Source organism: Bombina bombina, chromosome 1 (assembly GCF_027579735.1).
Source record: "Bombina bombina isolate aBomBom1 chromosome 1, aBomBom1.pri, whole genome shotgun sequence".
In the NCBI taxonomy this organism is placed as follows: Eukaryota; Metazoa; Chordata; class Amphibia; order Anura; family Bombinatoridae; genus Bombina; species Bombina bombina.
Genome location: NC_069499.1, coordinates 456,220,987 through 456,247,198, shown reverse-complemented (window position 1 = coordinate 456,247,198; position 26,212 = coordinate 456,220,987). Strand labels below are relative to the sequence as shown.

General features: G+C 36.6%; 1 protein-coding gene across 1 annotated transcript in view; it reads left to right on the top strand.

Annotated features, from left to right (window-relative positions):
- LOC128658546 (dynein axonemal heavy chain 11-like) overlaps nt 1–26,212 on the top strand; it is a 1,692,686-nt gene that overhangs the window by 1,664,644 nt on the left and 1,830 nt on the right. The window contains 2 exon segments of the mRNA XM_053712841.1: nt 109–221; nt 3,253–3,393. Of these exon segments, the coding sequence (XP_053568816.1) occupies nt 109–221; nt 3,253–3,393 (254 nt within the window).

Sequence of the window (26,212 nt, the reverse complement as noted above, 5' to 3'; positions counted from 1 at the left end):
ATTGCAGCAGCAGAATAAAGCAGGAGCAGTGAAAATAGACAAATAAGTCAATATATTAGTTATTTTAAATTGTGGCTTTAATAGTGAACTGAAAGTTTTGTTCTCTAGGTATACGGATCTTCTCCTTCGTTGTCGGGAACTTGACACATGGACTCAGGATCTTTCTCTCCCGAGTGTAGTCTGGATATCAGGATTTTTCAACCCCCAATCCTTCCTCACAGGTAGGGAACACATCACAAGTCATTAGTAATTTACTGCTACAGTAATTTTTATAATTACTGCCAGGAGGCCTCATTAAATTTGATTTAATGAATAAATATTGTATTTTTCAACATGATTACCAGAATAGCTTAAGCTGTGTGCCATAAACAATTATTTCCCTCCACGCTTATCATACTTGAATGAATGTTTGCTATTTTAGAATATATTTGCCAAATGATGAATACAAATTTTATTACATTATAGGATATTAGATATAGCAATTAAAGAGAGAATGCTAGTTTATAATGCACACACACACATATATATATATATATATATATATGCAGTATATAGGCAAAATGTTTTACTATTAAAACCAAAATGATGCTACACTCTCACCTATGCAGCACATTTTACTTAAAACCACATATTCACTTTTGTAAAAGTGTCAGATTTATTTGCATAGTTTACACAACAAAGGTACATTCTGGTGTAAAAATAAAATGCTCTAGTTTGGTACAAAACGTACAAGATTTATAATTAGAAAAATGGGATATGAGAACAGTTTGTTTCAAACCAAATAGCCAACATGTTTATTAACATGTCAACCGAGCATGCGTTAAACATAAATAAATACTGAGAATACTAGACAGACGACAAATGCCTTTTACACAGTTATAATTGGCTTTCAAGAGATCAACAAGGCTGTTAAAATTAATTTGGAAAGTACAAAAATGATGGATAAACTGTTAGAAAAGCATTTTCTAGTGGAATGGGATACTGTGGAAATGTAAACACCTTGTAACTATATTTGTGTATATATATATATATATATATATATATATATACAGGTAGTGCAGAATTATTAGGCAAATGAGTATTTTGACCACATCATCCTCTTTATGCATGTTGTCTTACTCCAAGCTGTATAGGCTCGAAAGCCTACTACCAATTAAGCATATTAGGTGATGTGCATCTCTGTAATGAGAAGGGGTGTGGTCTAATGACATCAACACCCTATATCAAGTGTGCATAATTATTAGGCAACTTCCTTTCCTTTGGCAAAATTGGTCAAAAGAAGGACTTGACAGGCTCAGAAAAGTCAAAAATAGTGAGATATCTTGAAGAGGGATGCAGCACTCTTAAAATTGCAAAGCTTCTGAAGCGTGATCATCGAACAATCAAGCGTTTCATTCAAAATAGTCAACAGGGTCGCAAGAAGCGTGTGGAAAAACCAAGGCGCAAAATAACTGCCCATGAACTGAGAAAAGTCAAGCGTGCAGCTGCCAAGATGCCACTTGCCACCAGTTTGGCCATATTTCAGAGCTGCAACATCACTGGAGTGCCCAAAGGCACAAGGTGTGCAATACTCAGAGACATGGCCAAGGTAAGAAAGGCTGAAAGACGACCACCACTGAACAAGACACACAAGCTGAAACGTCAAGACTGGGCCAAGAAATATCTCAAGACTGATTTTTCTAAGGTTTTATGGACTGATGAAATGAGAGTGAGTCTTGATGGGCCAGATGGATGGGCCCATGGCTGGATTGGTAAAGGGCAGAGAGCTCCAGTTCGACTCAGACGCCAGCAAGGTGGAGGTGGAGTACTGGTTTGGGCTGGTATCATCAAAGATGAGCTTGTGGGGCCTTTTCGGGTTGAGGATGGAGTCAAGCTCAACTCCCAATCCTACTGCCAGTTTCTGGAAGACACCTTCTTCAAGCAGTGGTACAGGAAGAAGTCTGCATCCTTCAAGAAAAACATGATTTTCATGCAGGACAATGCTCCATCACACGCGTCCAAGTACTCCACAGCGTGGCTGGCAAGAAAGGGTATAAAAGAAGAAAATCTAATGACATGGCCTCCTTGTTCACCTGATCTGAACCCCATTGAGAACCTGTGGTCCATCATCAAATGTGAGATTTACAAGGAGGGAAAACAGTACACCTCTCTGAACAGTGTCTGGGAGGCTGTGGTTGCTGCTGCACGCAATGTTGATGGTGAACAGATCAAAACACTGACAGAATCCATGGATGGAAGGCTTTTGAGTGTCCTTGCAAAGAAAGGTGGCTATATTGGTCACTGATTTGTTTTTGTTTTGTTTTTGAATGTCAGAAATGTATATTTGTGAATGTTGAGATGTTATATTGGTTTCACTGGTAAAAATAAATAATTGAAATGGGTATATATTTGTTTTTTGTTAAGTTGCCTAATAATTATGCACAGTAATAGTCACCTGCACACACAGATATCCCCCTAAAATAGCTATAACTAAAAACAAACTAAAAACTACTTCCAAAACTATTCAGCTTTGATATTAATGAGTTTTTTGGGTTCATTGAGAACATGGTTGTTGTTCAATAATAAAATTAATCCTCAAAAATACAACTTGCCTAATAATTCTGCACTCCCTGTATATATATATATATATATATATATATATATATATATATATATATATATATATATATATAACATATCAGCCAAGTCTAAATGTGTTTAAAACAAGTTAACATCATTTTTACTGCAATTGTTTTTTAGTAGCCAAACTACAACCACTATTTGCCTTTTTTTGGAGGAGCCAATCTGAGCTTTGCAGACAACAAGATTAGCCAAGGTTATAAAGTTAATGTAAAGTGATTTGTTTTGCAGTTGTCGTCAGTTTAAGCTAATAAGGAAAATATAGTATATGTAGCAGAGTTAGCCTTGACAAGTCAACAGGGTGCACTTCAAGTTCTGAAAATGAGAAATTCCTCAATTTTCGGAGCTAAATGAAATGGAAATGGGGCAAAATAAATAATGAATGTATATTCACATAACTAAACATTTTATAATAAAATCTCAAGGTGTTTACTGTCTCTTCCATTACAAATAAGTTGTCACAGATTTTGTGATGGGTTGTAATGATCTTGGATTTGAAAACTCTGAAAATTCTCATTCATTGGAATGGTGAATAAGGAAGCAACAATGTATTTCTAAATGAAATGCTGTGTAGTGCTATTTAACAGTTTCAAACCAATTTGTGATATTAAGCAATTAAAACAATTCTTGCAGCTGTCATGCAAAGTTTAGCTCGGAAAAATGAATGGCCTCTGGATAAGATGCATCTTACTGTAGATGTCATGAAGAAGTACAAGGAGGAATTTTCTCAGCCTGCTAGGGAAGGTGCTTACATATATGGTCTACACCTGGAAGGTAGGAGTTCAGCTATATTGTTCATAGCTTCCACTGTATTGTTTTGTTTTTTTGTGGGGGGGGGGGGGTTATTTGTTAAATTTAACCATGAATGGGCCCATTTTAATCCTTTAAAAATGTTTAACTAATGATTTTTGTTACCATTAAAGTTTTTGGGGAGTTTTGTAGATAAATCGTTTAATAAGCTTTTTTAGAAGAATTTTGCAGTGCTATCCAAATGTATAATGTAAAGAAGAATGTTAAAAACACTGAGTGCAAATATAGGACTGTAAAAAAATATATAATGAAAGTACCAGAATAATGGACTTAATTCTAGTCTTGACGATTGTGTTTATCAGCTTTTTTTTTTTCTCCGATACGCATTTTTCAACATCAGAACAATCACAATACAAGCAATAACACAATTTACATTCTTTTTATTTCATAATTACATTTTTGTAACTTAAATTTACAGTACATTCAGCTTCTTAAATGGAGAACAGCAAAAGTAATACAGATAATGTGAGATGTTATAACAAAAAGTATATAGTCACTCCATAAGATTTGAAATGTTGGACGGTCTGGAAAAGAAACCCTCGATAGGTGATGTGTAGTCAAGCTGAGGAAGAGAATACTCCAATGATGAAATAGTAAAAACTCTGGATATAAAAAAAAAGCAGTAACTTACTCCTAGAAATCCAAATATCGGTGATGTCACAGCAAAAAACAGCAAACACAAGTAGTGTTGATTAAAAAAAGAACAAAGCATTTATTAGTTAGCTCAGCTCAACGTGTTTCAACGATAAAAACGTCTTTCTCAAAAGCAATGATAAAAGCAGGTAAAAAGTTGCAACATTTTAAATCTTATGGAGTGAGTATACTGCACTCATATCATTTGACACATATACATACTTAAAGCCAATTTCCTTTGTCTTCAGAGATATCTAAATAAATAACAAATGGTAAAAGCGCTAACAAATAATTGTGCAAAACAACCTAGTGGTTTCATTACTAATGTTTATTTAAATATATAAAACACAATGTGCGAAAAATGCAAACATAGAGGCCTATTTATCAAGCCGTCAACCGCAAATACGCTGGAATTCCGCAGCGTAATTGTGGCGAGCCTGATTTGCCTTATTTATCAAAGCCTACAGACCGGCAAAAGTTGAAATCTGTGACATAACATACGATACGCCGGTCTCAGTCTGACACAGATCAATGCTTACGTCATTACAGATGTTCCGAATACAAATTCGGCACTATCTGACTACTTTTGCAAGTTATCAACTTTATAACAGGTACGCTCGCCACTATTCCGGCCCAGCGTACCTGCTTTTCAATCCGCCGCCCTGGAGGCCACGGATGCCATAAGAATCAATGGGAGTCTGAAAGCAGCGAAAGCTTATGTTCGCTGCTGCCCGATATCCCATTGATTTCTATGGTAGAATAAAAGTTATGTTTACACCTAACACCCTAACATGTTCCCAGAGTCTAAACACCCCTAATCTGCCGCCCTGACATTGCCGCCACCTACATAATGTTATTAACCTCTATTCCGCTGCTCCCGGACCCCGCCGCTGCCTACATAATGTTATTAACCCCTATCCCGCTGTTCCCGGAGCCCACCGCAAATATATTGACCCCTATACCGCCGCTCCCCAAGCCTTCCGCAACTAAATACATTTATTAATCCCTATACCGCCGCTCCCGAGCCCACCACAACTAAAAAAATGTATTAACCCCTAAACCCCTGGCCTCCCACATCACTACCACTTACTAAACCTATTAACCCCTAAACCGCCAGCCCCCCACATCGTCATAAACTAAATTAACCTATTAACCCCTAAACCTAACAACCCGCTAACTTTACATTAAAATTACCTCATCCCTATCTTATAATAAATGTAAAATTACCTTTAGAATTAAATTAAACTATATTAAACTATTATTTAACCTACCCTAACTGTTATACTAAATTTACATTAAACTACAAATTATCTACATTAAACTACAAATTAAATTAACTATATTACATATTTAAAAACCTAACCCTACTCAAATTATTTAACTCTACAATAAATAATTACTAAGTTACAAAAAACTAACAACTAAGTTACACAAAATAAAAAAGACTAAGTTACACAAAATAAAAAACATTAAGTTACAATAAAAAATAAACACTAAATTACACAAAATAAAAAATAAATTATCAAATATTTAAACTAATTACACCTATTCTAATAGCCCTATGAAAATAAAAAAGCACCCCCAAAATAAAAAAAAACCCTAGCCTACAATAAACTACCAAAGTCCTTAAAAGGGCCTTTATTTCATGTAATTGGCAAGAGTCCATGAGCTAGTGACATATGGGATATACAATCCTACCAGGAGGGGCAAAGTTTCCCAAACCTCAAAATGCCTATAAATACACCCCTCACCACACCCACAATTCAGTTTTACAAACTTTGCCTCCTATGTAGGTGGTGAAGTAAGTTTGTGCTAAGATTTCTACGTTGATATGCGCTTCTCAGCATTGTTGAAGCCCGATTCCTCTCAGAGTACAGCGAATGTCAGAGGGACGTGAAGGGAGTATCGCTTATTGAATTCAATGATTTCCCTAACGGGGGTCTATTTCATAGGTTCTCTGTTATCAGTCGTAGAGATTCATCTCCTACCTCCCTTTTCAGATCTCAAATTACCATTACCTCTACTAATAACTGTTTTAATACTGGTTTGGCTATCTGCTATATGTGAATGGGTGTCTTTTGGTAAGTATGTTTTTTATTACTTAAGACACCTCAGCTATGGTTGGGCACTTTATGCATTTATATAAAGTTCTAAATATATGTATTGTACTTATATTTGCCTTCTGCAGACTGTCAGTTTCATATTTGGGAAATATTAACATCTTTTAAAGAAATGTTTTTCTTACCTGGGGTTTAGTCTTTTTTCATTTGACTACTTCTTGCAAATTGCGGGCGGCATTAGGCCCGCGGGTGCGTCAAATGCTAAACTTTATTGCGTCATTCTTGGCACGAAAATATTTTTGACGCGGAAAAATACATCTATGACGCAGTTTCGTCATTTCCGGCGTCATACTTGACGCCAAGACCTTTCACACGGTTGCGTCATTAGTGACGCGAGTGTGTCATTTCCGGTTATTTTTAAGTTTACATTACGTTGTGCGTCATACTTGGCGCCAAACTTTTCATTATTTCAATACCCCATTGATGTTTGCCTCTTGCTTTTTTCTCTATCAGAGGCCTATGCTATTTGCATTTTTTCCCATTCCTGAAACTGTCATATAAGGAAATAGATAATTTTGCTTTATATGTTGTTTTTTCTCTTACATTTTGCAAGCTGTCTCAATCTGATCCTGCCTCAGAAGTTTCTGCTGGAACATTGCTACCTGACATCGGTTCTACCAAAGCTAAGTGCATTTGTTGTAAAATTGTTGAAATTATTTCGCCGAATGTCATTTGTAATAGTTGTCATGATAAACTTTTACATGCAGATAGTGTATCCATCAGTAATAGTACATTGCCAGTTGCAGTTCCTTCAACTTCTAATGTGCATGATATACCTGTAAATTTTAAAGAATTTGTTTCTGATTCTATCTTGAAGGCTTTGTCTGCATTTCCACCTTCTAATAAACGTAAAAGGTCTTTTAAAACTTTTCATTTAGTTGATGAAATTTCAAATGACCAACAACATAATAATTTATCCTCTTCTGATGAGGATCTATCTGATACAGAAGATCCTTCCTCAGACATTGACACTGACAAATCTACTTATTTATTTAAAATAGAGTATATGCGTTCTTTATTAAAAGAAGTGTTAATTACTTTCGATATTGAGGTAACCAGTCCTCTTGACGTTCAGTCTAATAAACGTTTAAATGCTGTTTTTAAACCTCCTGTGGTTTCTCCAGGGGTTTTTCCTATTCCTGATGCTATTTCTGATATGATTTCTAGGGAATGGAACAAGCCAGGTACTTCTTTTATTTCTTCTTCAAGGTTTAAAAAATTGTATCCTTTAACAGCAAAATCTATAGAGCTTTGGGAAAAATTCCCCAAAGGCTATTTCTACTCTTGTTAAACGTACTACTATTCCTATGGAAGATAGTACTTCCTTTAAGGATCCTTTAGATAGGAAGCTTGAATCTTATCTAAGGAAGGCCTATTTATATTCAGGTCATCTTCTCAGACCTGCAATTTCTTTGGCTGATGTTGCAGCTGCATCGACTTTCTGGTTGGAGAATTTAGCGCAACAAGAATTGGATTCTGACATATCTAGCATTATTCGCTTACTGCAACATGCTAATCATTTTATTTGTGATGCCATTTTTGATATTATCAAAATTGATGTTAGATCCATGTCTTTAGCTATATTAGCTAGAAGAGCTTTGTGGCTTAAATCTTGGAATGCTGATATGACATCTAAATCTAGATTACTATCTCTTTCTTTCCAAGGTAATAATTTATTTGGTTCTCAGTTGGATTCTATTATTTCAACTGTCACTGGGGGAAAGGGAGTTTTTCTGCCTCAGGATAAAAAACCTAAGGGTAAATCTAAGGCTTCTAACCATTTTTGTTCCTTTCGTCAGAATAAGGAACAAAAACTTAATCCTCCCCCCAAGGAATCTGCTTCCAATTGGAAGCCTTCCTCAAATTGGAATAAATCCAAGCCATTTAGGAAATCAAAGTCAGCCCCTAAGTCCGCATGAAGGTGCGGCCCTCATTCCAGCTCAGTTGGTAGGGGGCAGATTAAGGTTTTTCAAGGATATTTGGATAAAATCTGTCAAAAATCATTGGATTCAGAGCATTGTCTCTCAAGGGTATCGAATAGGATTCAGAGTAAGACCTCATGTGAGAAGATTTTTTCTCTCATGTATCCCAGTAAATCCAGTAAAAGCTCATGCTTTCCTGAAGTGTGTTTCAGACCTGGAGTCTTCAGGGGTAATCATGCCAGTTCCTCCTCAGGAACAAGGTTTGGGGTTTTATTCAAACCTATTCATTGTACCAAAGAAAGAAAATTTATTCAGACCAGTTCTGGATCTTAAAATTTTTAATCGTTATGTAAGAGTACCAACTTTCAAGATGGTGACTATAAAGACTATTCTGCCTTTTGTTCAGCGAGGACATTATATGTCCACAATAGACTTGCAGGATGCATACCTTTATATTCCGATTCATCCAGAACACTATCAGTTTCTGAGATTCTCTTTTCTAAACAAGCATTACCAATTTGTTGCTCTTCCATTTGGCCTAGCAACAGCTCCAAGAATCTTTTCAAAGGTTCTGGATGCCCTACTATCTGTAATCAGAGAACAGGGTATTGCGGTGTTTCCTTATTTGGACGATATCTTGGTACTAGCTCAGTCTTTACGTACTGCAGAATCTCACACGAATCAACTAGTATTGTTTCTTCAGAAACATGGTCGAAAGGATCAATTTACCAAAAAGTTTCTTGATTCCTCAGACAAGGGTCACCTTTTTAGGCTTCCAGATAGATTCAGTGTCCATGACTCTGTCTCTAACAGACAAGAGACATTTAAAATTGGTTGCAGCCTGCCGGCACCTTCAGTCTCTTTCATTCCCTTCAGTGGCTATGTGCATGGAAGTTTTAGGTCTCATGACTGCAGCATTGGACGCGATCCCCTTTACTCGTTTTCACATGAGACCTCTACAGCTTTGTATGCTGAATCAATGGTGCAGGGATTATACAAAGATATCACAATTAATATCCTTAAATCCCAATGTACGACACTCTCTGACATGGTGGATAGATCACTATCACTTAGTTCAAGGGGCTTCTTTTGTTCGGCCAACCTGGACTGTGATCACAACAGATGCAAGTCTTTCAGGTTGGGGAGCTGTTTGGGGATCTCTGACAGCACAAGGGGTTTGGAAATCTCAAGAGGCGAGATTACCAATAAATATTTTAGAACTCTGTGCAATTTTCAGAGCTCTTCAGTTTTGGCCTCTGTTAAAGAGAGAACCGTTCATTTGTTTTCAGACAGACAATATCACAACAGAGACGTATGTCAATCATCAGGGTGGGACTCACAGTCCCCAAGCTATGAAAGAAGTATCTCGGATACTTGCTTGGGCAGAATCCAGCTCCTGTCTAATCTCTGTGGTGCATATCCCAGGTGTAGACAATTGGGAGGCGGATTATCTCAGCCACCAGACTTTACATCCAGGGGAGTGGTCTCTCCATCCAGATGTATTTTCTCAGATTGTTTATATGTGGGGTCTTCCAGAGATAGATCTGATGGCCTCTCGTCTAAACAAGAAACTTCCCAGATACCTGTCCAGGTCCAGGGATGTTCAGGCGGAAGCAGTGGATGCGCTGACACGTCCTTGGTGTTATCATCCTGCTTACATTTTCCCGCCTCTAGTTTTCCTTCCAAGAGTGATTTCCAGAATCATCATGGAACAATCATTTGTGTTGCTGGTGGCTCCAGCATGGCCACACAGGTTTTGGTATGCGGATCTGGTTCGGATGTCCAGTTGCCCGCCTTGGCCACTTCCGTTATGGCCAGACCTACTTTCTCAAGGTCCGTTTTTCCATAAGGATCTCAAATCATTAAATTTGAAGGTATGGAAATTGAACGCTTAGTACTAAGTCATAGAGGTTTCTCTGACTCAGTGATTAATACTATGTTACAAGCTCGTAAATCTGTCTCTAGAAAGATTTATTATAGAGTTTGGAAGACTTACATTTCATGGTGTTCTTCTCATAAGTTCTCCTGGCATTCTTTTAGAATTCCTAGAATTTTACAGTTTCTTCAGGATGGTTTGGATAAGGGTTTGTCTGCAAGTTCTTTGAAAGGACAAATCTCTGCTCTTTCTGTTTTATTTCACAGAAAGATTGCTATACTTCCTGATATACACTGTTTTGTACAGGCTTTAGTTCGTATTAAGCCTGTTATTAAATACATTTTTCCTCCTTGGAGTCTTAATTTGGTTCTGAAGGCTTTACAGGCTCCTCCATTTGAACCTATGCATTCTTTGGACATTAAACTACTTTCTTGGAAAGTATTGTTCCTTTTGGCCATCTCTTCTGCTAGAAGAGTTTCTGAGCTATCTGCTCTTTCTTGTGAGTCTCCTTTTCTGATTTTTCATCAGGATAAGGCAGTTTTGCGGACTTCTTTTTAATTTTTACCTAAGGTTGTGAATTCTAACAACATTAGTAGAGAAATTGTTGTCCCTTCCTTGTGTCCTAATCCTAAGAATTCTTTGAAAAGATCCTTACTTTCTTTGGATGTGGTAAGAGCTTTGAAATATTATGTGGAAGCTACTAAAGATTTCAGGAAGACTTCCAGTCTATTTGTTTTATTTTCTGGTCCTAGGAAAGGTCAGAAGGGTTCTGCTATTTCCTTGGCTTCTTGGTTGAAACTTTTGATTCATCAAGCTTACTTTGAGTCGGGTCAGGCCCCGCCTCAGAGAATTACAGCTCATTCTACTAGATCAGTCTCCACTTTGTGGGCTTTTAAGAATGAAGCTTCAGTTGATCAGATTTGCAAAGCGGCAACTTGGTCCTCTTTGCATACATTTACTAAATTCTACCGTTTTGATGTATTTGCTTCTTCGGAAGCAGTTTTTGGTAGAAAAGTTCTTCAGGCAGCTGTTTCAGTTTGATTCTTCTGCTTTTGATTTAAGTTTTTGTCTTTCAAAAATTAAAATTTTTTGGGTTGTGGATTATTTTTTTCAGCGGAATATGGCTGTTTTTATTTTTATTCCCTCCCTCTCTAGTGACTCTTGATTGGAGATCCACATCTTGGGTATTGATATCCCATATGTCACTAGCTCATGGACCCTTGCCAATTACATGAAAGAAAACATAATTTATGTAAGAACTTACCTGATAAATTCATTTCTTTCATATTGGCAAGAGTCCATGAAGCCCACCCTTTTTATGGTGGTTATGATTTTTTGTATAAAGCACAATTATTTCCACATTTCCTTTGTTGATGCTTTCTACTCCTTTCTTGATCATCCCACTGCTTGGCTATTCGTTAAACTTAATTGTGGGTGTGGTGAGGGGTGTATTTATAGGCATTTTGAGGTTTGGGAAACTTTGCCCCTCCTGGTAGGATTGTATATCCCATATGTCACTAGCTCGTGGACTCTTGCCAATATGAAAGAAATGATTTTATCAGGTAAGTTCTTACATAAATAATGATTTTGCGGGGCATTGCCCTAAAGAAATCCGCTCTTTTACCTGTAAATAAAAATACAAACAATGCCCAACAGTAAAACCCACCACCCACAAAACTAAACCCCCCAAATAACATTCTATCTAAAAAAACTAAGCTCCCCATTGCACTGAAAAGGGCATTTGGATGGGCATTGCCCTTAAAAGGGCATTTAGCTCTTTTTCCGCCCAAAGCCTGTAATATAAAATTAAAACCCACCCAATAAACCCTTAAAAAAACCTAATACTAACCCCCGAAGATCCACTCAATGTACCAAAATTCACCTAACCATCAATCATTTGCCTTGAAACTTGGCACAACCTCAGTTTTTCACTATCCAAACCTATCCTAGAAGTTTCATGGATTTTAGCTCCTACACGACAAATGAGTGACATTAAGCTTGTTTTTTGGGAGCTTAATGTAGCTTAACGTAGAAAAATTAACTTAGATGTTAACTAATTTTCCGCAAACTTCCCACAATACAATAATCTATCTATTCAAACATATTCAAGACAATTGGTAAAACATACCAAAAGATATTCAGATTTAACTATTTTTTTACAGTCTTAAAACATTTCATGTGAACGGCTTAGTGTAAAAAGAACTTAATGCACCAAAATGTGCCTAAATATCTATCAATTGCCTTGAAACTTGGCACAAACTCAGTTTTTCACTTTCCAAACCTATCCCAGAAGTTTCATGGATTTTGGTTTCCCACAAGGCAAATGAGTGACATTAAAGGGCCACTGTAAGTAAATATTTTCTATGCCTGTTACTAACTAACTACCCCAAATACGCTTTTTATCAATAGCATTTCATTAACATATCTCTACCGTATATCAGAAATCTTGTCTGCAAATTTAATTGTTTTCCAAACCCACTCCGTGGGTATCCTTTGCTCTGTACCAATCCGTTTACAGTACCTAGGTTTCAAAATGGCGCTTTAAACACAAAGTTATTGGTTTAAGTATTTTGAACATGCAGTGCTGAAAATAGTGGGCAGGATAACGTGACATCATCAGCGAATAAAATATATAACTTTTAGAACGTTATGAAACTTTGTTTTGGAGAAAATATAGGTCAGTAGGTTTTAATTAATGTTTATTAACTTTAATATGTTAGTTGTTTAGCTTAAAAATTATAACAGAAAGTAATCCTTTAAGCTTGTTTTTTGGGGAGCTTAATGTGGCTTAATGTACAAAATTGAACTTAGATTTTAACCAATTTCCCCCAAACTTCCCACAATACATAAATATATCTATTCAAACATATTCAGGACATTTGATAAAACATACCAAAAGTTATTTACATTTAACAATTTTTTTACAATCCTACAACATATGGGGGCCTATTTATCAAAGCGTCAATCTCTGTGCATTCACCGGTGTCAATACGCTCACCAGACATTGCTGCCGTGGATCCACATACAATGTCCTTATTTATATAATAATAAGTCAAAAACACGTGCGTCCTCCCCTATCACAAAGGATGAGCTACATCAAGCCATCACAGATACCCCCTCAAACAAAAGCCCTGGCCCAGATGGGTTCACATCTAAGTACTACAAAAAATGTGAGGATGCGCTTGCTGACTACATGCTACACCTATTTAACAATCTTAGAGAGGACCCTTCCTTATCAAAAACCCTTTTAGAAGTGCACATCACAGTTTTGACCAAACCAGGGAAACCGGCAACCTGCCCCGGAAATTTCAGACCGATTTCCCTAATCAACTCGGACATGAAAATACTGGCCAAGATATTGGCGAATAGGCTAAACAAATTCTTACCTAGTCTGATCTCCAATGATCAGGTAGGATTTATACCAGGGAGGGAAGCCAGGGATAATGTAACAAAAGTTATACAGCTAATTAACCATGCAAGAGTAACAAGGACCCCTATGGTCTTATTCTCAACTGATGCGGAGAAGGCCTTCGATAGAGTGGGCTGGCCTTTTCTGCGGAGGGCAATGAGTGAGATGGGTATTCCAAAAGCTTTTCTAAACATGTCCATGGCCCTCTACTCTGCGCCCAATGCAAAAGTAAGAGTTAACGGTGCTCTATCGGAGCCTTTTTTCATCAAAAATGGGACGAGGCAGGGGTGCCCGCTCTCACCTCTATTATTCGCCATATCTATTGAAGTGTTGGCCCAGAAAATCAGGAAAAACACCAGTATTAAAGGCCTGAAGGTAGGGGAGACAGAATTTAAACAGTCTTTGTATGCCGATGATATTTTATTTACTTTAACAGAGGCAGATTCTTCTATACCTGAATTGCTTGAAGAGCTTAACTTATATGGGGAAGTATCCAATTTCCTCCTTAATTTAAATAAGTCAGAATTACTGAATATAAACACGCAGACCCACCATATACAGAAGCTGAAGGTTCATCACAATATACCAATAGCCCAACACAAACTCAAATACTTAGGAGTCTATCTAACCCCTTTTACACAGGACTTCTTTAAGCAAAATTACATTCCGTTAAAAACTGAAATCTGTAGAGACTTATCAATCTGGAAGAATAAACCCTTATCTTGGTTAGGGAGAATAGGGGTAATCAAAATGAATGTCCTCCCTAGGATCCTATACATCCTTCAAGCACTACCAATACCCCTACAGGAAGGATATATTGAACAGCTACAAACATACATCGAAAAATACATCTGGGCAAATATAAAACCTAGAGTCCCGAGGAAAACAATGTATATGACAAGGGATGAGGGAGGTTTAAGGGTGCCACACCTGTCAGCTTACAGAAAAGCGATCTTCCTTCAACATGTAATCGAATGGGCTCATAATAACATAAGCAAAGTGTGGATACAATTAGACAGGCAGATTTTTGAGCGTAATAACGTAGGAACACTAGTTTGGACCCCCCCTGCCCAGAGACCAAGAATCCTACACCGCTACATAATTACAGCAGAAACATTGGCGGAATGGGATAAGACGGTAGCAACCAGTACACATATATCATCTTTTCACTCCCCCCTCTCACCATTTATAGAAAACGTTGCCCTCCCATACTGTAAGATGGGACACCGGGTTACACCACCTTACAGCCTCAAAACTGGCTCCATGCAATTCCTCAAGGAGAATAATGCCACTAAATCACAAATTCAACTAGCAGAGACTCATGGGGAAATCTTCTCCTCGTGGCTAAGATACAACCAATTACTACACTTTATCTCACACCATAAACACAGGAAGGACATGGGAAGAGAACCCACACCCTTCGAAAAACTGTGCACCCAAACAATCACTCCTAGACACCTAATATCACTGCTATATAAGTTGGTATCGACGGAAAGCCCCAAAACACTACCATCATATACTCGAGCCTGGAACAGGGAGCTCTCTCGGGAGCTAGATTATGACTCATGGGTGCAGGCCTTACTAAACGATCCTCGGTTTCGGCATCTATTCAAGAGATCCACTTGAAATTTATGAGCCGCTGGTACCTCACCCCTTCCAGGCTACATAAAATATATCCCTCGCTGAGTAATAAATGTTGGAGAGGGTGTGGAGAGGAGGGCTCCCTCCTCCACATTTGGTGGTATTGCCCCAGGTTGCAAGACTACTGGGAGGGAGTCTTTTCCCACATTTCGGAAATATTGGGTGTCAATATACCAAAAACACCAGAAAGCATAATGTTTAGCTCGCTGCCCAAGATAACAGATCCAGCTAAGCTGACACTCCTACTGATAATGTTAACGAGCGCAAAAAAACTAATACCTAAACGATGGAAGACTCAATGTGTACCTTCCACAGTAGAGTGGATATCATTATCTTAAAATTGAAAAACTAGATACCTTTGAAATGATTTTGGCAATCTGGAATGGAACAATCTAAAGTACCCTCCCCCCTTTTTTTTTTTTTCCTTCCTCTCCACTTCTCTGCTTTACGATTCAACTTTAAACCCTTCCTTTTCTTAATTTGCAACTTCTTTTACAGCTGAAAAGTATAGACTAGATGTAGGAACTTAAATGTTTTTTGGTGTTTCATGGATAAAATGACCTATATGTTAAAGAAGTCTATTTGAAAATGTGAAAAACACTTTAACTTGGATGTTAAACTTATTGTGTATACCATGTAAACTTTTACTATTATAAATAAAGCACTTTTGAAAACTAAAAAACAAAAAAAAACAAAAACAAAACGTGCGTCAAGTATGGTGCGATGAGCATCGGACTGTTGTTAACTAACAGTCATCGATGTGGTTATTCGGATTTTTCCCAACTTTATTTATACCATTTCATTACTGTCCATGAACAAGCAAATTTCTCTTAAGCTAATCTTTTATTTCTCATCTGTTAATGTCCAACAAATAGCTTGATTTATACCTCAACAAACAATATCTCATAGAAAGTTATTTTTATATTTATTTGTTATATGATACTTTCACATAAATTAATGTGTGTTTGTATTTCTAGAAGTCATGATATGCTTTTATCGCATGTTATTTTTTTTATAAATGATTATTAATGCTAGAATTTGTACATACTGTATATCTTTGCACATATATATGTGTGCATGTATGTGTTATGTCAGAAATGTTTTGCAAACATTACATGTCCCTAAATTCCTTTTTTTGTTCTAAACAATGTTGTCTTAAATATCTCTGTGCTTATTTATACCACTATATGTATATAGTTTAAATGTATTATTATTCTTAACAGGAATAATTGCAAATATAACATGTCATCAGGGTATCATATGTATCTATTTGCAATCATTGGATATTTTAAGAGCTGGGCCAGTTTTCTCTCTGTACCTGTGTAACCCCTCCTGATTGCAATCTAGTTATAAAAACCACCCCTGCACACGTGTTATAAAATCGGCTGACATATAAGATTACATTTCTTAATGAAAATTAAATTCAAGAGAAGGAAGAAATACACTGAAAATAGCATGACAGTAAAGAGGTGATTTTAATTAATGCTGTATCTGAATCATGACAGTTTAATGTTAGGTGGGCTATCTCTTTGAGCTATCAGCTTAAAGGGCCATGATACCCAAATGTTGAAACACTTGAAAGTGATGCAGCATAGCTGTAAAAAGCTGACAAGAAAATATCACCTGAACATCTCTATGTAAAAAAGAAAGATATTTTAACTCAAAAATTCCTCAGTAGCCACATCCCATTGTAAATGACTTCTAAGCAGCAACTCAGTATGTCTGTCCAGGGACAGCTAAGGGATTGAGCTTTCATGCACACTCATCTTATTTCCCTATTCAGTTTAAGGAAGTTTACTATAAAATCTCATGAGAGTTAAGTGAAATCTCATTAGATCGCAGTAAAAGAGTTAATAACCTCAGCACTGTTGATGCTGATTGGCTGCTGTTCATTTCTTCATTTATTTATTTATTTATTTTTTACCTGCAGCTGGGCAACAGCTGAATTATAACTTTTTACACAGATTTAGCATCTGAGTATTATGTCCCTTTAATTATTATTGAATCAAACATCATTCGAATTTTAAAATCATTGTCTTAAATATTAATTACACTGTGTGTCCTAATGTCAGCATCAATGTTTATCTTTAATACTAATTACACATATACATACTTTCAATAATACACAATGTAACAAATGGCACTTACAAGTTCTGATGAGTGATCAATGACACAAGTATCGACCAATTATATTCGTTAGTGATACTATATAATGTATATTTAAATTTGATTGGCTGATGTCATAAATCATGTGATTATGCATATCCCAATCAAAAGTGGTGGAAAAATTCACTAGTGTGTGGGTTGTCTAGGAGTATTGCGTCATATTTGGTGCGAAAAGTGTTGCGTCAAATTTGGTGCGAAGTGGAGAGTGGGACTTGTTTTACATGCCTTAAACATGGTGCATATAGATTTATCCAAAAATAAAAAAAGGAAGTTAGCTAAATTTTGTTATGTGTTTACTTCATTTTTATCTCTAAATCTACTAGTGCACCAAGTTTGAACCAATAATATTGTCCCCTTGCTTTGTAATGATAGACAAAGATGTAACATAATCCATAAGTAGTAATGAATTTCATTTTTATCCCTATATCTACTAGTGCATCAAAACTGAAGCAATACTTTGCACCAAATTTGGAGCAATAATATTGTTTGATTTAGAAAGAGTATAGAATTTTAATAAAGTTTCTAATTTACTTTTATTATCTAAAATGCTTCATCGTCTTGCAGCATCGAACATAACTTTTCTGTGTTTTCAAACTTCCATTGATTTCTATGGCATCTGCGGCCTCAAGGGTGGCGGTTTGAATGATATGTACGCTGCGTCAGAATAGACGCAAGCATACTTGTTGAATGTTTGGTAAATTGGAAAAAGGGTCAAATAGAGTTGAATGTGTATTCGAAAAATCTGGGATGACACAAGCATTGATCTGCGTCAGATTGAGATCGCGGGAGCATAAATTATGTCACACATTTCAACATTTGACAATCTTGACGCTTTGATAATTACAGCTGATTCAATTTGCTTCGGATATGACGCAAGATTCTAGTGGATTCCATCGTATTATCAATTGAAGCTTTGATAAATTGGTCCCTGAATGATTTAGGATTGTAAACAAATAGTTAAATGTTAATAACTTTTGATTTGTTTTATCAAATGTCCTGAAATGTTCAGAATATGTTTGAATAGATAGATTAATGTATTGTGGGAAGTTTGGGGGAAATTGGTTAACATCTAGGTTTAATTTTGTACGTTAAGCCACATTAAGCTCCCCCAAAAACAAGCTTAAAGGGATAGTAAAGTCCAAATTAAACTTTCATGATTCAGATAGGGCATGTCATTTTAAACATCTTTTTAATTTACTTTTCTCATCACATTTGCTTTTTTCTTTTTTTATTCTTAGTTGAAGGCTAATACTAGGTAGTCTCATATGCTAATTTCTAAGCCCTTGAAGGCTGCCTCTAATTTGAATGCATTTAACGGTTCTTCACATGTAGAGGGTGTTAGTTCATGTGTTTCATATAGATAACATTGAGCACATGCACGTGAAGTTATTTAAGAGTCAGTACTAATTGTCTGAAAGTCATGGCTTCCAAAAGATCTGAGATAAGGAGGCAGTCAGCAGAAGCTTAGATACAAGGTAATTACAGAGGTAAAAAGTATATTTCTATAACAATGTTGCTTGTGCAAAACTGGGGAATGGTAAATAAAGGGATTATCTATCTTTTTAAACAATAACATTTTTGGTGTTTACTATCCCTTTAATGTCACTCATTTGCCTTGTGGGAAACCAAAATCCATGAAACTTATAGGATGTTTTTAGGATGTTACAATAGGGTGTGGGGTAGGATTATTTATGGAAGGGCATTAAATGTATGTTTTAGCGGCTGTTATACTGATACCTATATAACATTGGCAACAGTATTATTGGAACTTGGCTATAAACTGCCAGTAGAGTAAGAGTATGATTTGGTCACTAATATGGAGCAGCAACACACACAAAAAAAACCCAAATATATATATACTTACCTGATAAATAAACCTTTAGTATTGCCAGAGTCCACAAGATCATCAAATGTGGGCTATTCATTCCCAAACCACCAGAAGGAGGCCAACCAACCTCACACTCCAGAGATTTGAGCTTCCCTTCCATCTTCTCCCACACCAAAGTAGAGAGAGATAGATACAAGAAGAAACAGGATAGAGCAAAGTGACAGCTGTATGAAAGCAAAGGGTGAGGCTTGTGAACTCTAACCATCCTTAAGGAAATCAGATAAGCATACTTTTCTGTTTCTTTCAATGCATCACATGTAGACTCCTATACCCAATCAGTGAAGTTCACAAAACTACCAGAAAAAGGGAAGGACTAATACAGGAAAGCAGACTTTACCAGTCAGGTACAATGGCCCACAAAACAATATGTTGAAGCCAAACGCTGCCAAAATGAAATAATTAAGCAAAAGTATGCAAGGAAAACCAAGTAACTGCCTTGCAAATCTGTGTCCACTGTAGTAGAATGACGGGGTGACAAGATTTCCCTGCAACAATATAAACTTTTCTAAGTAAAGCCTTAAGCCAAGCCTCAAAGGCAGTAGCAGTAGCTTTTTGACCCTTACGCTTGAAAATGAACAAAGAAGACAGGAGAAATCCAAAAGGACTTTGTAGCTTGAATATAGAACTTCAAAGCACAAATCACATCTAGAGTGTGCAAAAGATGCTTATTAGAATTCTTTGGAGCTTGTTCTATTCTTTACCAACCAAATCCCCAATAGCATCAGGAGAGAATAGGTGGGCTGTTTCAGTGCATGTTTGGAAAACTTATCAAGAACTTTAGCAGAAGTCTTAGGAGGTGTGGGATCCTCAGTTATCTCCAAAGTATGCAGCACCTCCCTTAGCATGGCATGGATATACTCCAGCTTGAAATTATAGGATGCATCTTCTACTGCAGCACACAGCAAGGAGTCCTGAGAATCTTATAGTGATCTCTCATCTCAGGAGCAAAGAGTCTGCCATACCCTTAGATCTGATAGGGGAACTAGACAGGTCACTAAATATAGGAGAAAAGCTTCCGGAGGAGGAGCCCATGCTGCACGCTGCTCCTGGTTTCAGCGGCAAGCAAGAGCTAATTGTGACCACTGCTCCAGATCGAGATCAGCCCGTAACCGCTTCCACATCGGTTCTTTGGGCAACTACCACGCTGCGGATTACACCGCAGAGCTCGCCGGAAGCAACATTAGTGGATACGCTACGACCCGCACTCAGGGAATAGATCTAGGAACCACCTGTTTATCTCCACCAGAGAGACCCGGATGACAACTAGCGGTTTCTCCCTCTGACAGCCACCTACCTCCCAAGTATTGCCTGGCCGATACTGCAGACGACAGGACCTTCACCCTCCTGGTAGGGTGAAGTGGTCCGATACTGCCGGAAATTTGCTACAAGCAACCCAAGCTGCCGGAGGGTCAGAGTGTAGCTGCTGCGGAACGATCCGTTGCTGGCACCCTTTAACCACCGGTTAGTTTTGAGGCGTGCTGAAGAGCTGGAGACTTCAACCGACACGCTGTAAGGAGTCTATGGAGTGAAGAGGCAGGTGAGACCCAGAGGCAAGGAGCTCAGCCACAAATGTTACCCAAGGAGTGGGTAAGATTTTCTTAAACTCTGCATTACTGAACTATAAAATATTTGGCTAAGGTGATTCCCCTGATGTACTGGTTCGCACTATTTTAAATTTGTGGGTTATTTTGTCCCCCTGGAACACGCTGATATGACTTTGTCAAGATAAATGACCTGTCTCCTGCATAAAGCGCCCAGGAAATTACAAGGAAAAGGAGAACATATAAAGTTAATTTTTTGAGAACAGCAGGGTATTCGAATCTGTGTACTGCATTTCTTTCTTTTTATTGGAGGTGTTCCATCTGTGTAAAATCTTAAGGAAAAAGAAAAAAAGAAAAAACAAAAAACTCTCTATATAATAATAGTAAGAAGAATATGCTTTAAAAGGACACTGTGAAGCTGGAGATTTTTTGGATTGGTTGAACTTATTGAATTTATTCATTGTTGATTCAAAGGTTAAATGTTTAGGATGGCTGGTATATATAGCTGATCTTGTAGCCAGACAATGTAATGATGTAAGAATCAGGAATTCTTTTTTCCCCATATGTTCTAATTTTGGCTTTTGGGAATCTATAAGCTATATCTGTGTTGAATGTGAGAAAATGTTTCCTCTGTTTATTAACCACCTGAATAAGCTTATTTGTGATATTAGAAGTACTATAGTCCTACATAGATTTAGAGTTTAACTAGCAAAATCTATTGCCCCCTACTGGAATATAGATAGAAACAGGCTCTTCCCTTTGTTTCTTTCTCTGCTTTTTTCTTTCTTTTCTATCTCATTTTTTCTATCTTTTCCTTTTTTCTTCTTATTTTCCCAATTTTAACACTAATCAAAATTGTAAGTTTTGGCACAAACACTAGATGGACCTCCCCCCGGAAACACTTTTTTGCAAAGGGAGGAAAGGAACTTTGATTTATAAAAAAAAAGGAAAAAAAAAAAAAAAACTTACCGCATTTACATTTTTAAGTTATTACACTACACTATATAGACTAAACGATATATCCTCACTATTTTTGGTAGTATTAATAGTTTGACCTGTATATACAGGTAATTGATTACACTCACATATTAGTTGTGTCTTTTCATACACTATTGGCACTTTTCTAGTGTCTATGGAAAAATTTTGCACGCCGATCACCAAACACTCCCCCAAAATGCCTGCCAAATCCAGAGAAAAAAATAATAATAAGGGGGTTGATACAAGCTCTGATTTATGTGAAACCTCTGTAACAGGCAATGATAATCAGACATTATTAACGCAGTTTAGTAACCTTTTGTCACCTCAGTTTGAGATAATTAAAAAGGAGCTAAATGGTATTATAATAGAACTCAGCACCCTCAATTTGGAAGTGAAACAATTTGCCTCCAGAATAGAGGAGGCTGAAAACAGGATATCCGACTTAGTCCCAAATTCAGAATATGGAGTTACGTCTGGAGGAACAAGAAGATCGCTCCAGAGGTAATAACATTAGGATACTAGGTATCCCTGAAACCCCAGAATATGACAACTTAATTGAATTTACTTCTTCAACATTACCTAAAGCTCTAGGGTTCCCCCCACATGTTTTACCTTTATCCATCGAAAGAGCACACAGAATAGGACCTAAAAGATATACAGAAAATGGCTCAGTTAGAAATAGGTTATGTATATTTAAATTATTGAAATTCCAAGATAAAATAGAAATATTGAGGCTATACAGGAAATTTGATACTTTTACTATTGATGATAAGAAAGTTTTGTTGTTTCAAGATTTTTCCAATGAGACACTACAAAAAAGGAAAGCCATGTCTCCCCTGTGCACAATATTGATCAACAAAGGTATAAATGCCCGCCTGATATACCCTGCTAAAATTATAGTGAATGAAAACGGTAATAAGATTGTATTTTCTGAGGCTGCTAAAGTAAAAGATTACATTGAAGCTATAGAAGGATAGATGATGTTTAAATAGTATCTTATTATTCAAGATGGAGTCTTTTAATTGCTCTGTTAAGCTGGTTTATTTTGTAAGGATTGCGTGTTTCCCCCTTTTTTTGTTTTTTTTTTGTTTTGTTTTTTTGTTATCCTCCTTCTCTCGCTCGCCGCTCTGCCCCCCCCTCTCTCCCCCATGGTAAGAGTAACAGGTGAAGAATTGGTAGTACAGAAATCAGGGAATACAGAGTACTTAAACACTTAAGAGGGAAAACAGATGGCATGGGAATAGATCTAGTAAATAGATCAAAATCTCCATCCTATTAACAAATATGTCTGATAAAATAGATAATCTCAAGATCCTTTCTTGGAATGTGGGCGGCATTACTAACCCAATAAAACGGAAACTAATAATTAAAAAATTAGGTCTTCAAAAGCCAAGTATAGTTTTCTTACAGGAAACATATTTAAAGGATACTGAAATTTCCAAACTGAGATCTAGGTGGGTAGGAGAAGTACTAGCTACACCCTGTAGAAATAGGAAATTAGGGGTTGCTATCCTTATAAATAAAAATTTATCATATCAAATAACACAATGCGAATTAGATCCTGAGGCACGGTACATTCTATTACAAATTCAAATTGACGGAACAAAATTAGTCCTCTGTAATATTTATGCACCAAATGTTTTTTCCAAAACATTCTGGGAAAGGATTAAGAGTAAACTATTTCCATTTGTAGCAGAAAAATTGATGATAAGGGGTGATTTTAATCTTTCAGTTTGCCCGGAGATAGATAGATTCTCCAAAAAAAACCTCACTGTACACAATAAACATGCTAAATATATGAAAAAATGTTGTTATTATTTAAAAGTATGTGATGTTTGGAGACTGTATAATCCTGATCTGCGTACTTACACCTGTGAGTCCAAAACCTATAAGACATTTTCTAGAATTGATTTTATATTAATTTCAGAATCTCTTGCCGTACAAAAAATGGAGCCCGCTATTGGGGATATAGTTGTCTCGGACCAATGCGATCGTCTCGCTATCATTCCAATCGTTAGTAAACCCAGCAAAAAGAAACACTAGCATTGTCTTCCCACGCTATTTATATAAAAATATAAGATTTAAGTTATGGCTAAAACAGATATGGAAAGATTATTGTACTCTTAATATATCATATTTTCAAAAAATCAAAACATTTTGGGAAGCTTCTAAAGCCTTTTTAAGAGGCGAAATAAAATCTTATATGTGCAAAAAGAAGCGGAAAGACAGTGCTAGAGAATCTCAATTAGCTAAACAAGTTAGAAATAGTTATAGGAAATATGTGGGTGACCCAAATAGTGTTTACTGGGAAAGGTATCGGAGTGCCAGACAGGAAAGAGATCTGTTCTTGAAACAGAAATCTTTAGAAGAGGAGACAAAACTGAATTTACGTTTCAAAGGATATTATGGATGCTCAGCTAAACATCTTGCAAATTTAGTAAAGTGTAGAAAAAAGAAAAATCTTATATTAGCCATTAGGGATCAAGATAAGAGATATACTGAACCGACAGATATCAGCAAGGTCTTCTTTACCTATTACCAAGGGCTATATACTCGCTGTTGTAATCATAAACAGAATCAAGAGAAGTTTTGGTCACAAGTTAAAATACCTCGAGTAGCAGAAAATCTTCTTGAGAATCTTAATGCACCTATTACAGCTAAAGAAATAGAGGTCGCAATCGAGAAAACTAAACTAAATAAAGCTGCTGGTCCGGATTGCCTCCCGGCAGAATATTATAAAATTTTAGCGGAAGAAATCACACCTTCTCTTGAAAAACTCTATAATAACTATTTTATCAATAGTAACCCACCGTCAGAATATTTCGTAGCGGCTAATATCTCATTAATTCCTAAAAAAGATAAAGATTTAGAGGATCCAGCTTCTTATAGACCTATCTCGGTCCTCAATGTAGACTATAAGATTTTGACTTCTATATTGGCATCTAGATTAATGAAATGCCTTGACCAAATTATACACCCCGATCAGTCGGGATTTATGGCTTTAAGGAATCCATCTAAAAACATGCGGAAAATTATTACCCTATTAGATTATATTTGGACCTTAAAAAAAGGTACTTGTAAAGATTTTAAAAATGACATGGCACTATTAACTCTCGATGCAGTTAAGGCATTTGATTCTATTGAATGGGATTATTTATTTCAAACGCTGGAAAAGTTTGGTTTTAAAAACCAATTCGTGCAGTGCGTACGCAACATCTATCAGAGTCCTATATCTTATCTCTTGATTAATAATTCTCTTACACCTGGGATAAGACTTAAAAAAGGTACTAGACAAGGGTGTCCATTATCCCCCCTCCTTTTCAACCTAGCTTTAGAACCGTTGGCTATTTGGCTAAGGGAAGTGTTGGAAGGGATTACTATAGGTGGAACGGCGCTTAAAATCTTTTTATATGCAGACGATCTTTTAATTAGTTTGTATAATACACCCAAGTCTATACCTAAAGTATTAGAGTGTTTAGATCTCTTTAGTTCTTTCTCAGGATATAAAGTAAATTATAATAAAAGTGAAATAATGTAGATCGATAAAATCTGCCCGAAGATAGCTAATACACCATTTAAAGTAGTTGACTCATTAAGATATTTAGGGATTTTCTTACATAGAAATCCAGAAAAGTGGTACGACCTCAACTTTCAACCGCTTTTACAGAAAATTTTTACAGATTTGAAACTATGGGCTGTTTTCCCGCTTTCAATATCTGCCAAGGTTATCCTTATAAAGACAATTATCTTTCCGTGATTACTTTTTCCATTACAGAATTTACCAATAATGTTAAAAAAAGAAGATCTGAGGAAATTAAATTCAAGCTTTTTGCAATTTATCTGGCGGGGAAAGAACAAATCACGAATCGCGTTAGAAAAATTGATGCAAACTCGCGAATTCGCGGGATTAGCATTACCTAATATAAAGCTGTATAATTTGGCCGCCCTGGGGAAAATCGCGTTAGATTGGCTTGCTGAAACAAGCTGGTTTTCCACTAAGGATATTGAAACATTTTTAGTTTTCCCATGTTCAGATCAAAGATTTGCCTAGTAATATTAAAAGTCTAAGCTCGGTTAAAAATATAATTCAAGCCTGGCAAAAGTTATGTTCTATTATAGGTCAGGATTACTCTTTCTCGAAACATCTACCCTTAATGGGTAACCCTGAGTTTACCCCAGGGATTAACCAGAAGGTATTTAGAGCTTGATCTGCGAAAGGACTGAAGTCAGTATATCAATTTTTTATAGAAGGTGCAGGAATAACTTCCTTTGATAGTTTAAAGAGACAGTTTGACCTCCCAAGCAACAATCTGTTTCCATACCTACAAGTCTGTCATTACATTAAATCTAAAGATTGGGATGGTGGCGGGGCGGTCGCATGGCTTGAAATAAGACCCAGTATCATCATCGCTAGAGTTAAGGCCCCTTCAATATCTATATTGTATAGTATTATGCTGGCCAAGCAGAGTAATACATGGATAGAAATTCTCCAGGATAAATGGAGTTTAGTGACTCCAGGGACGGATCAAGAGACAATTAGGGTTAGTTGTAAAATAGTTAATAAATGTAGAATACCAATGAGCTGGAAAGAGAGCCATATGAAACTCAA